This window comes from Callithrix jacchus, chromosome 6, assembly GCF_049354715.1.
Source record: "Callithrix jacchus isolate 240 chromosome 6, calJac240_pri, whole genome shotgun sequence".
Lineage (NCBI taxonomy): Eukaryota > Metazoa > Chordata > Mammalia > Primates > Cebidae > Callithrix > Callithrix jacchus.
In genome coordinates this window covers 55,186,969-55,200,915 of record NC_133507.1, presented here as the reverse complement: position 1 = coordinate 55,200,915, position 13,947 = coordinate 55,186,969, and the positions used below count along the sequence as shown (strand labels likewise).

The following is a 13,947-nucleotide window of genomic DNA, read 5'->3' as shown; positions in this document are numbered from 1 at the left end:
GATAGGTCACCATATTGATGGTGAACTTAGTGTGGACACTGGATCGGCACTGTGGGTAGCACTGCAGACACTCAATCAGCATAGCACACTACAGCCCAGAACTCCTGGGCTCAAGGGATCCTCCTACCTCAACCTTCTGAGTAGCTGAGACTACTGGTGGGTACCACTAAGCCCAGCTCAAATTTTTTTCTAATTTAATTTAAAGTGAAAAGTCAAGTAAACTGGCAAGAGATCATTGTAATACATATTCAACAGAGAACTCATATCCAGAATAAAAAAAACTCCCAATCATTAAGAAAAAAATCCAGACTTTCTACATCAGATATCCAATAACATATGAAAAGACGCTCAAAATTACAAACCATCAAGAGATATCGCTGATATCCATAGATACCTGTTTTCTTGGTAGACATGGGAATCTGACTCTCAGCTTAACTTTATCAGCTCTTTAGAACAAAAATACTCAGATCACCAGTATTTGCAGCCTGGAGAATAATTTTCCTCCTGTGAGTTCCCTTGAGCAATCAAGAATGGAGCTTGTAAAAAACAAGAAAGCTAAGAATCAAATAGGAAGACTTCTAGGAACACATAGGCATCACACATTTTGTATTAGGAAAACAGTGGGGGCCGGGCGCGGTGGCTCACACCTGTAATCCAAGCACTTTGGAGGCCAAGGTGGGTGGATCACCTGAAGTTGGGAGTTCAAGACCAGCCTGACCAACATGGTGAAACCCCGTCTTTAAAAAAAAAAGAAAAAGGAAAATAGTGGACTGCAATGGATTGACGAAGGCCACACATTTTTTGTCTCTTCCACCATCAAGAGGTGGAGTCTATTTCCCCTCTCCCCATGTCTCTGGGCTAGTGTAATGACTTGCCTTGACCAAAAGATTTCTGTATAAGTGTGCTATGCCACTGCCACACTTCCATTCTCTCAAGAGTCAGACACCAAGATATAGAAAGCTTGGTCTAGAGACCATTTAGAAAGAGAATGACACCAAGTATAAGAGAAGTGCCCTGACTTCTAGCCAACCCTGCTAAGTTCCCAGATCTACTGAAGTGGCTATATTGGATCTTCCAGCCTCAACTAGCCACCAGCTGAATGCAGTCACACGAGGGATCTCAATGAGACCAGCAGAAGACCTATCTAGCTCACCTACATTCCCAAGAAAGAAAAACTGTTACTGTTTTAAACCATGAACTTTTGGAATGGTTTGCTACACAACAATAGATAACTAAACAATGATGATAATGCTCTTGTGATTTTTTTTCCAGCATTTTCTACAACCTCTTCCCTCAGAAACAGTAAATGGCTTTCACAGATGCTGTGATTGGTCTCTAGAAAATTGGGAGAAGGCAATTTGCAGAAACACCAAAATGTATTCCCAGAAGCAACAGCTAAGCAAGACAATTACTCTCCTGGGGCAGTTTGTGAGTGTTTAAACAGTATACTAGCTGCCCCTAATATCCATTTTCTCGTTCTTTCAGAGTAATGGTTGTTTTTTTCTATAATAGGACCCAAAATATTTACACAGTGAAAATTAGAAAAGCCCCAACATTCACCTACCCAACATTTGGCAATCCAACAATACCAATTTTCAGTGAGGTTCCAAATCTTCCAATGATTGGGGGTGGTTTAATTCCATCACCTCCCTTCTTGGGGGGCATCTGAAATACCAAAGCAGACATATGAACAAAACTTTTTACTATCCACATGGACCCAAAACACATTTCATCACATAAAATGTATTACTGAATTAAGATTAAGAGCAAAACAAGGGGCCGGGCGCGGTGGCTCACGCCTGTAATCCCTGCACTTTGGGAGGCCGAGGCGGGTGGATCACGAGGTCAAGAGATAGAGACCATCCTGGTCAACATGGTGAAACTCCCGTCTCTACTAAAAATACAAAAAATTAGCTGGGCGTGGTGGCGCGTGCCTGTAATCCCAGCTGCTCGGGAGGCTGAGGCAGGAGAATTGCCTGAACCCAGGAGGCGGAGGTTGCAGTGAGCCGAGATCGCGCCATTGCACTCCAGCCTGGGTAACAAGAGCGAAACTCCGTCTCAAAAAAAAAAAAAAGAAAGAAAGAGCAAAACATACTATATATAGCGATCCAAAACTAACAGCTAAATCCACTTTATTTTTTAATAAAAAAATTTTAAAAGTCCTGTAAACATATCTGATTCTGATGGTTGTCAAAAGAGTCACTGCTGAGAAGTCCCAGAAAGACTGACCTAAAATCAGTATTTGTTGGGCCGGGCACAGTGGCTCAGGCCTGTAATCCCAGCACTTTGGGAGGCCAAGGTGAGTGGACTGCTTGAGACCAGGAGCAGAGACCAGCCTGGCCAACATGGAGAAACCCCATCTCTACTAAAAAAAAAAAAACACACACACACAAAAAATTAGCCAGGCATGGCGGTGTGTGCCTGTAATTCCTGCTATTCGGGAGGCTGAGGCTTGAGAACTGCTTAAACCTAGGAGGCAGAGGTTGCAGTGCTTTGAGATCCCGCCATTGGACTCTGCCTGAGCCACAAAACGAGGCTCTATCTTAAATAAATAAATAAATAAATAAATAAATAAAATCTTTGTGGCATCAGGAATCAAAGATAAAAGAGTTTAGCTACCAACCTTACATCCAGACTGCTCACAAAACACTTTATTTCTTAACCTGATATATGGTTATATGAACGAAAACATTTGGAAGCAGGTATACAGATGAGAATAAAAGAAAATTCCATTCTAGAACCACCAGTAACCAAGTCACCCTTCCCATCAAACCATTCCTCTATAATCTGGAATCTGATCTTTCCCGTTCACCCACAACCCCCATTTTTCACATAGATGAATACCCGCCAGGTACTGGGATCCTTCCGCCAAGTTCCTCCCACCTTTGGCACTGAAGGTACGGCTCATCAGTCCTTATAAGCAACCTCCAAAATTTACACCATGGCGACTATTTCTAATCGTAAATGAATAGACGAAACCTTTGTATTTACAAGTCGAAACTTTCTCTGTCCCTCACTAGTTCTGGCTCCTAATTCGTTTGTCCGGAATTAGTCCCACTCTTGTACTGCCAAGGGAAATCACAAGGACTGCTAAGCTCAAGTCTCAGAAGCTGGGAACTAAAACTGTCCCTGTCTTCTGGCCGAGAGTTGTACCTCCTAGGACCACATTGGGGCTCTGCCCTTGTAGTAATATTCCAGCCTCTGATCCCTGACCCCGAGGGCCAGGAATTTCCCTTCTCAGCCTCCTGACACCTGTTCCTGGCCAACCCCCAGGCCTCCAAAGCACAAATAACATGAACGGCGCCTGTCGGCTCCTCTGGCATACCGAGCGGTGGCCCAGCCGCCCACCCAAGGCGGGCCTCACCCCCATTTTCCCCTCCGGACTGGGCCACCGGCCGTCCCGGCTTCAGGAGAAGGCTTTCCCCAGGGCATTCCCGCGTGAGGCGTAGGCCGATCTCCCGACTCGCGGCCTAGTCCGACAGCGCCTCATTCATCCACACACCCCCACGCCACCGGCTGCCCTGGCCCCATCTTGGCCACCGGGCCCAGGCCTCGCACCAGCCTCAGGGCAATGTGCCTGGGCGCCGAAGACTTGGCGGAGAGCGCGCCCCGGGGCTTCTTGAGGACCTCACCGTGCTCGGCCTGGGCGATGACACGGGGTCCCAACGGCAGCGAGAGAAAGGTCCAGCCGGCAGCCGGAGGCGGGGATGAAGGAGGAGAGAACGCAGGCCCGGCCCCTCCGCCGAGCCGCACGCACACTGCCGCGGCAGCGGCGGAACAGGCGGGCCGGGCACCGGGCGGCACCTGCGCGCAGGCCTTGGGCCCCGCCCCTCCTCGCCTCGCCCGCGCGCCCCGCCCATTGGCCCGACAGGCCAGGGAGGCGGGAGCAGGGCGGGAGGAGCCCAGGGTGGGAGGAGCCGCGCGGCGTCCCGAAGAGCCGGAGCGTGAAGGCGGGGGCTCGGCGCTTCCCGCGAGCTCTAGGTTTCCGCGTTAGCACGTGGGATTTCTCGGTTCCACGTCTCCGCTTCCGCCCGGCTGCGTGGACCGGGTTGCCGGCTCACGTTCGCTCGCTGGCCTGCAGCTCCGCTCTTCCCCCGCTGGACTGCGAAGCGCCTTGGTCTCTGACTTCCTCTGGGAGATGAGGGGCTCTTGAAGTCAGGCAAACTGCTGCACCAGCCCCGGGGACTGCGTGGCCGCCAGCCCCTCTTCCTTTTCCTATAACTTTATTCTGTCAGTCCGTACGGAGAGAAGCTGTTAACTAAACGTTCTTGAAGGAAAAGGGGACTAAGGGAAGCTTTGGTCTAAGGATTCCTTCCTCGCCTTACAGTTAAGGCGTCTCACACAGGTACAGGAACCCAGAATGTGTTTGAGCCAATTTCCCTCCTTTTCCTCTGGGCGGTTGAGAGCAGGGCCTTTTGAAATTTGGGGATTTACAATCTGGGTTTCGCCACACATTGACTGTGACCCTAGACAAATTAACTTCTTTGGACATAATGAAAGAATATGGATAAAATGAGGCTATTGAGAGCACTTTATGAGGTTGTTAGTGTGAGGATAAAATGAAAGTGCGTGTTGAGCTCCTAACAACAGTACCCAGCACATATAGAAAAGGCTCGTGAATAGTCACTGCTGTTAATTATTAGGATTTCATACCATCTCACCCACACCATGTCAACACCATGAGCGCCACTGGAGAAGGAATTCTTTTATTTAGGTCCTGGCTTTCAGATGCCATTCAGGTATTTGTTGTAATGAATATAATACCTGTCCAAAAACTGTGACACTAGAAGCTTCTTTTAAAGAGATTAGTTGCTATCCCCATTTTACTAGTAAAGGAACAGTATCAGAAAGGTTGATTCATTTGGATGAAGTCACACAACTAGTAAATGGCAGCAGCGTGTTTAAAACCCCAATGTAACTGAAAATCTGGCCGGCAAAGTGGCTCATACCTGTAATCCCAGTACTTTGGTAGCCCAAGCAGGAAGATGACTTGAGCCTAGGAGCTGGAGAACAGCATGGGCAACGTAGTGAGACCCCATCTCTAAAAAAAATAAATAAGCTGCGTATGGTGGCACATACCTGTAGTCCCAGCTACTCAGGAGGCTGAGGTGAGAGGATAGCTTGAGCCTGGGAGCTCAAGGCTGTAGTAAGCTATGATCACTGCCATAGCACTCCAGCTTGGGTATAGAGCAAGAACTTGTCTCTAACAAAATAAATAAAAATAAAAATTAAATAAAACTAACTGAAAAATCTGTTTTCTTTCAGCGAGAATTCATTCAACTAGAGACTCCCTGTAAGCTCCAACTGAGCCAGAATTCATAATAAAATTGCATTAAGGCTTTTCCTTAGGCCTATAACAGTGATCTACTGAGGTGAGTTAAAGAGCTTTCTCTATAATATTGGAAATTCTCAAGGACACAGGCAACTTGATTTGGTTTTATATTATTTTTTCTGAATATTATTTATAAATGTGCCATATGTATATTCCTGGTCTCGTACCCTTGTCACTAAACCATATATATATATAAAACAGTTATCTTGCTGCACTTTAGCTATGAAAAAGAGGGCCACTGTGAAAATAACTCTCAGGAATAGCCCTTCAAAGTGATTCCTAAATCATTTGCTCTATTTTAGTAATGAAGTTCTATAGTGCATTCACATTGCTGCTTGTGGAAATAGAGAAGAACCATTACTTTAAAAGCTTAAGAGGCCAGGCGTGGTGGCTGACACCTGTAATCCCAGCACTCTGGAAGGCTGAGGCAGGCAGATCACCTGATGTCAGGAGTTCAAGACCAGCCTTGATGGTCAAACCCCTTCTTAACTAAAAATACAAAAAGTAGCTGGGCGTGATGGCAGGCACCTGTAATCTCAGCTACTCAGAAGGCTAAGGCAGGAGAATCACTTGAACTTGAGAGGCGAAGGCTGGAGTGAGCCAACATCGTGCACTCCACCCCAAGCAACAGAGGACAACTTTATCCTAAAAAAAAAAAAAAATGCTCAAGAATCCCAGAGAGCCCTCTCTGCCCAGCAACCAGCCACTCCAATACTGATTGAAAATGTTCCCCAGTCGTGGAGTACTAGAATCATCTTCAACTTATCACTGTCTGTTGGCCAAATCTAGCTACTTCTTCAATATCAGTATCTCTCAGATTTACCCATTTCCTTAAATTCACACTATCAAGTTCTTAAGTCAATCACGTTTTTCTGTTTATAGCTACATCTTTCTTACCTGCACTTTTAAATCTCAGTGAGCTAGGCAGAATTTCAGGAGCGGCCAGATGCTGCTGCCAGCACTTGCCTAATAATAGGACTCCATTTCCAACTCACTGTCACTGGGGGTCAGTTTGTATTCACAAGAAAGAAGATCTCATTGGCCAGTTCAGGTAAAGTTCTAACAAGGGTCCCATCAGCCATGGCTAGGTGGGTAAGGGTCACATAGTCAAAACAGCCATATGAGTGACCTCTCCCTCTCTAGCAATGAAACATGTAGTTCTCAGGAAAGACCCTACTGGGTATGTACTATTCTACAATGCTAAAGGAAGACTCAGTGAAACAAATAGGATATTAATAGTTAACACTAATGCCAAGCCTAAAAAAGACTTTGAACAGAGGAAAGCATATTTTTGAGCTTTTGCACAAAGGGAAGTCTATTTAGTACTCATTTGGCTCATTGATGAGGTGAAGCCTAGAGGCAAGAATCAGATGTGGTCTAGAATGAAAATTGAGCAAAAGATTTCAGTCAGAGGGGAATGAGACTAGACCATCAGGTCAGGTCAACAGAAGGTTGCTACGGAGGAAAGATCAATGGAATGAAAAAGTAGACAGAGCCCATGGTTTCACTCTTTGCTATCATTAGCCTCTCTGGATTTTTCTTTCCTTCCCAGGTTCTGCCAATGACCAGGGATCAAGTGAGTTGACCTAAGGTCACGAAGGATCTAGAGAATGGTTTGGGGTCAGTATTTATCCCCAAATACAGAGTAGCTCCGTTGGAAATTCAGAGATTGATCCTATACAGAAAGCTAAGTAACAGGAGAGAGAGTACACAAAGAGAGAGGATGAGAAGAAAAGAGGAAAATGGCAGCAACATGTTCACCATGTGCTTGCAAGGCCTGACTACACCTGTTGGCCAGCCCTGTTCACATCTGTGAGGGGCAAAACAGAAAACAGAATAATATTAATAACTACACTAAAAGGGAAGTTGAGTCCTGATAATAACTTTAGGAGGGGAAAGGGACAGGTTGCACAAAAATACCCCATATAGATAGTAACTTAAATTGCATTTTTCTCTATTACCTGTATCAGATGTTTTTCTCTCTCTGCACTAAGCTTACTGTAGCCAGTCTCCAGACTAAGGGCTGGGTATAGTCCCATATACTTAGAATATCCTACTCTGAACACTTTTGTTATCATTATTTATATAAAATTATGTTCTTGAACACCTACTCCATCACAGGCATTGCTGTAGGCTTTGGAGTCATGAAGAATAAGATAAATATGGTCCTTGTCCTGAAGGAGCTAGCAATCTAGTGGAGTAAACAAGTAAGTGACTATACAAAGAATTATATGAGAATCTGGTAAACTATATAAAAGAATATCTCAATACTTTAACTACAGTTTGAAAGTTTAAACCATCCTGGTTTTCACTTACCTTCACAACGTCTGATATTATGTACCAGGCAGTGCCTAGTCATCATCCCCTTTCCTTGTTCTATCACCAGCAATACTCAGACCCTGTTAGGTATCAGCAAAGAAACAGGTTTTCCATTTTCTTTTCTTTTCTTTTCTTTTTTTTTTTTGAGACAGAGTCTTGCTCTGTTGTCCAGGCTGGAGTGCAGTGGCCGGATCACAGCTCACTGCAGTCTTGACCTCCTGGACTCAAGGGATCCTCCTACCTCAGCCTTCCAAGTAGCTGGGACTACAGGTGTGTGCTACCATGCCAGGCCAGTTTTTTTGTATTTTTTGTAGAGGTGGGGTTTTGCCATGTTGCCCAGGCTAGTTTCAAACTCCTGGAGTCAAACGAGCTGCCCTCCTAAGCCTTCCAAAGTGCTGGGATTACAGGCATGAGCCACTGTGCCGAGCCCAAATTTTCCATTGTCATTCTACGCTTGACACAGTCTGTTTTCTAAGTTATTGAAATTGGACTGTAAGTTACTGGTGAATTAAAACACAAGTAATCAATTGATTCTATTCTAGAATTGCTCATAGCATTTGAAAGAATGCTGATTAAAGATTTTGTGTATCCTAGAAACTGCTGGAGTTTTGTAATATCTATTGTAATTCATAGGTATTAACAATTTAGTAATTATTTTGTTCTTGTTAAGATTCAGAGTCTCCCTGTGTTGCCCAGGCTAGAATGGAGTGGCTATTCACAGAAGTACATGTGGCTATTCACCAAGGGACTGTTCATAGCACACTGCAGGGCTCAAGAGATTCTTCCACCTCAGCCTCCCAAGTAGCTGAGACTACAGGTGCATACCACCACACCCAGCTATTTTTTTTTTCTTATATAGAGACAGGGTCTTACTATGTTGCTCAGTCTAGATTCAAAGTCCTTGGCTCAAGCAGTCCTCTCTCCTCAGCCTTCCAAAGTGCTTGGATTACAGGCATGAGCCACCACGACCAGCCTCAATTTAGGAATTCTTAAAAGAAAAATATACATATTTTCCCAGAGGCAACATAAAGAGACATATCCTAATTCATAAAAGTAAATATATTATCACTGTATTAGCTAGCTAATACTTCAGGATACAAATAACAAGTTTTGATTCAATGAAAATGTATCATATATAACAAAGTACAGAGTGAGAGAACAAGGCTGATAGATTCAGTAGCTCAACACTATTTTTAAGGATACGAATTCTTTCCATAAAATGTCTCTATCTTCCTTGGGCTTTCCTGGTTTTATTCTTTTTCTCTCTTTTTTTTTTCAGATGGAGTTTCTCCCTTGCTGCCCAGGCTGGAGTGTGCAATAGGGTGATCTCGGCTCACTGCAACCTCCACCTCCTGGGTTCAAGCAATTCTCCTGCCTCAGCCTCCCGAGTAGCTAGGATTACAGGCATGCATCACCACCTGGCTACGTTTTTTTTGTATTTTTAGTAGAGATGGGGTTTCTCCATGTTGGTCAAGCTGGTCTCAAACTCCTGGCCTCAGGTAATCTGCCCATCTTGGCCTCCCAAAGTGCTGGGATTACAGATGTGAGCCACTGCACCGGGCCCTAAGATGATTCTTAGAAGTCATGACTATTGTTACTTTGGGTGGTGCCTATCATCCCATAGCCCCTTCACTCTAAGAAGCGTTCATTTTCCTCATCAAACTGAGACCTAGCCTTCCTGCTTATAGCACATGAACCCTCCAGCTACAGTAGATTGGACTAGGGATGGATGAAAACCTGACCCAAACTGTGCAAATTGAGATTCTTTTTCTCTCTAGGAGCTGGACTTAGAACATAGCAACAAATAATATCAGTTGCTTAAAGGAGAGCATAGAATCAGGTCTACGTCACACAATTTCTTGATGTGTAGATATTCTAAAGAAAGAGAAAAATAAACACTGAGGGAGGAAGAAGGGGAGTTTATCAGCCATCTATATGGTTCTGGGGAAACTGAGAGGAGAAGAGTCAGCACAAGTTCTGAGTTTCCAGTTCTCCTAAAGTCCTGTGTATTTTCTGAGCTTGGACTCTGTGAGATACCACTGTGTTCTACTGAGAATTTCTGTTTTCTCTTTAAATACATTTGCAGTGGGTTTCTATTTCTTATAGCCAGACAATGGTTGCAATGGCCAAAGCAAACAAAAATATATACTCTCCCCAAAACTGTTAATATGTTTTGGGGCACAATGGTCCAATGTTCCTCTTAGCTGTAGTTTTTTCTTTTGGTTTTTTTTTTTTTTTTTTTTTTGTAGAAATAGTCTTGCTATGTTGCTCAGGCTGGATTTGAGCTCTTGATCTCAAGCCTCCTACATCAGCCTCCCAAAGTGTTGAGATTACAGGTGTGAGCCACCACATCCGGCCCCTCTTATCTGTAGTTTTAAGTTATAAGACATTATTTCCCACTGTGTGTTCTGTGGAACAATGATTCTCCATGTTGCAAAATAAGAGAGTCAGGATCAGTTAACTCTAGAAAGTGCTGTAAAACCCCTTTGGGAGACTGATAATATATATTAGTATATTTAAAGTTTTGAGACATTCTGCAAGAAAAAAGATCTGTTAACCCAGCATTACCAAATACATATAGCCTTCTTGATATAATGAGCACTAAAATCTCTTGGAACATGTACTCTGTGGAGAGCAACTCTTTATAAGTTGCTACTGTAGTGATTTATGAGTACTTTTGATTCAGAAAAAAATATATATTGAAGAATGCTATCTTCCTTTGCCTTTTAACAACTAACAAACAAACAATAAAATGAATACTTAACAAGGAAAAAGAGAAGTGAGTTTCAATACTAAGGAAACTAGTGCTCCCATAAGATGCCTCACTATCAAGAAGAAATTTAAAATTAAAAGGCGGGGCATGGTGGCTCAAGCCTGTAATCCCAGCACTTTGGGAGGCCGAGGTGGGTGGATCACAAGGTCAAGAGATCGAGACCATCCTGGTCAACATAGTGAAACCCCATCTCTACTAAAAATACAAAAAATTAGCTGGGCATGGTAGCGTGTGCCTATAATCCCAGCTACTCAGGAGGCTGAGGCAGGAGAATTGCCTGAACCCAGGAGGCAGAGGTTGCGGTGAGCCAAGATCACACCATTGCACTCCAGCCTGAATAACGAGCGAAACTCCATCTCAAAAAGAAAAAAAAAAAAAGAAAGTAATTTAAAATTAGAATTAAGAGTCTTGAACTATATTTCATTCTGGATGAGAAAATGTGTTTTCAAGTGGAGTAAAAGATCTCCAAAGAGTGGGATGAAATTTGTAGTTTTCTTAAATGACCTTAGCAAATGAGAGATCTCCCTCTAGAAACTATCTTTAGGATGCCCTGTCTGGCAGCCAGTACAAGAACTCCTGATTAGAATAGCCACTTTTTAATACTATTTCTGTGCCCTATATGAATTAGCGAGACTAAAAAGATTGCTTAATACATTGGCTTCCTGCCCAACTGAAGTAACAAATAAGGGCTCAGTTTGGTACTTCTTTTAAATTACAGCTGTATTATACAAATGATCTAAAAATCAAGAGAGGACTGTACTAACAATCATCCTCAGGATCAAACTATTTTTTCTGTTTATGTTTGTCTTTTAAGAGGTTTTTAGGTTGAGAAAAAGATAATGATGATTAAACCCCTATTGTCTGAAACACTGCTAACCACTTTACATTTGGGAACTCATTTACTGCTCAAGATAACTTTCTATGAGTATGTATTATTACAACCCTTTTACAGCTAAGGACACCAAGTCTGTAAAAAGCTAGGAAATTATATTAGATTGATTGATTGATTGTCGGAGTCTCCCTCTTGCCCAGGCCAGAGTGCAGTGGCACAATCTCGACTCACTACAACCTCCGCCTCCCAGGTTCAAGCAGTTCTCCTGCCTCAATTTCCAGAGTAGCTAGGATTACAGGTGTGTGCCATCACACCCAGCTAATTTTTGTTTTTTGTTTTTTAATAGAGATGGGGTTTTGACGTATTGGCCAGCCTGGTCTCAAACTCTTGACCTCAGATGATCTGCCTGCCTCAGCCTCCCAAAGTGCTGACATTACAGGCATGAGCCACTGCACCTGGCCACTATTTTATTAGTTTTTAACAACTGTTAGATTGCATAAAACCAGTTCCATCTGACTTCAGAGTTCTGGTACTTTCTATTTAAACATGTTTTTCCCACAGTATCCAAATGATGTTACAAACATAGTATAGTAAAAAATGCAATCTAACAGCATAGATCAAAAAAGAAGTGACTACACTTCTTTGTAACAGTGACCTGTTAGAATGACCAAAATCCAGAACACTGAATGATGGCAATAATATGGAGCAACAGGAACGCTCACTTATTGCTGGTCTGAGTACAAAATGGCACAGCTACTTTGGAAGACAGTTTGACAGGTTCTTACAAAATTAAACATACTTTTGCCATAAAATCTAGCAAATTGCATTTCTTGGTATTTACCCAAAGGAGTTGAAAACATATTAACACAAAAACCTGCACATGGATAGCAGCCTTATTCATAATTGCCAAAACCTGGAAGCAACCAATATGCCCTTCAGTAAGAATTCTAGATAAATAAATGGTGTTACATCTAGACTATGGAATATTATTCAGTGCTAAAAAGAAATGAGTCATCAAGCCATGAAAAGATATGGAGGAAACTTAAAATGCATATTACTAAATGAAAGAAACTAATCTGAAAAGGCTACATATTATATGATTCCAATAATATGACATTCTGGGGAAGGCAAAAGCAATGGAGTTAGTGAAAGGATCAGTGGTTTTTAGGGTTTGAGGAAAGGGAGGAAAGAATAAGAGTACAGAGGATTTTTAGGGCAGTGAAATTACTCTGTATGGTACTATAATGGTGAATATTTGTCATTATGCATCTGTCCCTACCCACAGAATGTACAACACCAAGAGTGAATCCTAATGTAAACTATAGACTTTGGGTGATATTGTTGTGTCAATATAGCTTCATCAGTTGTAACAAATGCACCACTCTGATGAGAGACGTTGATAATAGGGAGGTTATGCATGAGTGGGGCAGAAGTATATGGGAAATCTCTATACTTTCCTCTTAGTTTTGCTGTGAACCTAAAACCACTGTAAAAAAAATAAAGTCTGTTTTTTAAAAGAGAAGATAGCTGGACACAGTGGCTCACACCTGTTATCCCAACACTTTGGGAGGCCAAGGCACACAGATGGTTTGAACCCAGGAGTTCAAGACTAGCCTGGGCAACATGGTAAAACCCCATCTCTATAAAACAAAAATTCAAAAATTTAGTTGGGGATGGTGATGTGCACCTGTAGTCTCAGCCACCTGGGGGCTGAGATGGGAGAATCACCTGAGCCCAAGAAGGTCAAAACTGCAGTGAGCTGTGATAGTGCCACTGCATTTTAGCCTAGGTGACAGAGCCAGATCCTGTCTCAAAAAAAAAAAGGAAGAAGAATGTGTGTGTGTGTGTGTGTGTGTGTGTGTGTGTGTGTATTCTTTTTACTGAAGCAAAAGATTAATTCAAATATTTTCTGTAAAAAAAAAAATTGACCTCAAAGGGAACTTCTGGCTAGGATTTCTGTTTTTAATCATGACTATTTCAGTTCTGTAAATATGACTATTAACAGTATTGGAAGACATATTTAGTATATCAGTAGGCTTCAGTATTCAAAGAGAAATAAGAGCCTGGAAATATTAAGGCTTCAGTGTTCATGATGTGACCAGGATTATCTAAATTGAGGCAATGATTAAAATGTTTTGTCAAGGAACAGTTTATTCAGGGAATCCTGGATGAATTACTATGAAATCAATGGTGAACTATTCAGTGATGCATGTAAGTAGGAAGATGAGGTCCCAGAACGGTTTCTTTCCATTTCTTCTGTCTTTTAACCTTGGTTTTCATTGCAGCTTGAAGACAACTATCTTCTAATGATGCTTATGAAATAAAACAAAGAACACTGCCCGAAAAAGTACCAACAAAACTGTTCTAAGACAAATAAACTTAACTGTATATCAAGTTGATATAACCAAAAAAACTGTTATAAAACAAATGAATTTAACTGGGTATCAAGTTACGTAACCATAAAGGGAAGAACAATTTTCAATTATTTTAGAACATAAGACTTTGACTATGTATTCTTAGAAATATGTATTCTAAGGAGAAAGGTGATTTTTTTCTTTTTTGAGACAAAGTCTCACTCTGTTGCCCAGGCTGGAGTACAGTAGTGCGACATTGGCTCACTGCAACCTACACCTTCTGAGTTCAAGTGATTCTCCTCCCTCAGCCTCCCAGGTAGCTGGGGTTACAGGCATG

At 42.5% G+C, this 13,947-nt stretch overlaps 2 protein-coding genes across 6 annotated transcripts in view; one reads left to right on the top strand and one right to left on the bottom strand.

Moving 5' to 3' along the window:
* Positions 1-3,779, bottom strand: part of OLA1 (Obg like ATPase 1) — a 176,923-nt gene extending 173,144 nt beyond the window's left edge. For 2 of the 3 annotated variants that reach the window (XM_054257510.2, XM_002749327.6), the window contains exons 1-2: positions 3,633-3,779; positions 1,565-1,665 (exon numbers count right to left, since the gene is read on the bottom strand). Coding sequence is in view for 2 of the 3 variants with exons in the window: in XM_002749327.6 (XP_002749373.2) it covers positions 1,565-1,665 (101 nt within the window). In the remaining variant the exon portion in view is untranslated. Of the gene's footprint in view, positions 1-1,564; positions 1,666-3,364 lie in introns of all 3 variants that reach the window. The other variant, XM_035304521.2, reaches the window with a different exon arrangement.
* LOC144576636 (uncharacterized) overlaps positions 3,708-13,947 on the top strand; it is a 78,092-nt gene continuing 67,852 nt past the window's right edge. For 2 of the 3 annotated variants that reach the window (XM_078327379.1, XM_078327380.1), the window contains exons 1-2: positions 3,708-4,345; positions 5,266-5,372. In XM_078327379.1, coding sequence (XP_078183505.1) covers positions 3,708-4,142 — 435 coding nt within the window. In that variant the 3' untranslated portion in view covers positions 4,143-4,345; positions 5,266-5,372. Of the gene's footprint in view, positions 4,346-5,265; positions 5,373-8,930; positions 9,178-13,947 lie in introns of those variants that run through there. The other variant, XM_078327381.1, reaches the window with a different exon arrangement.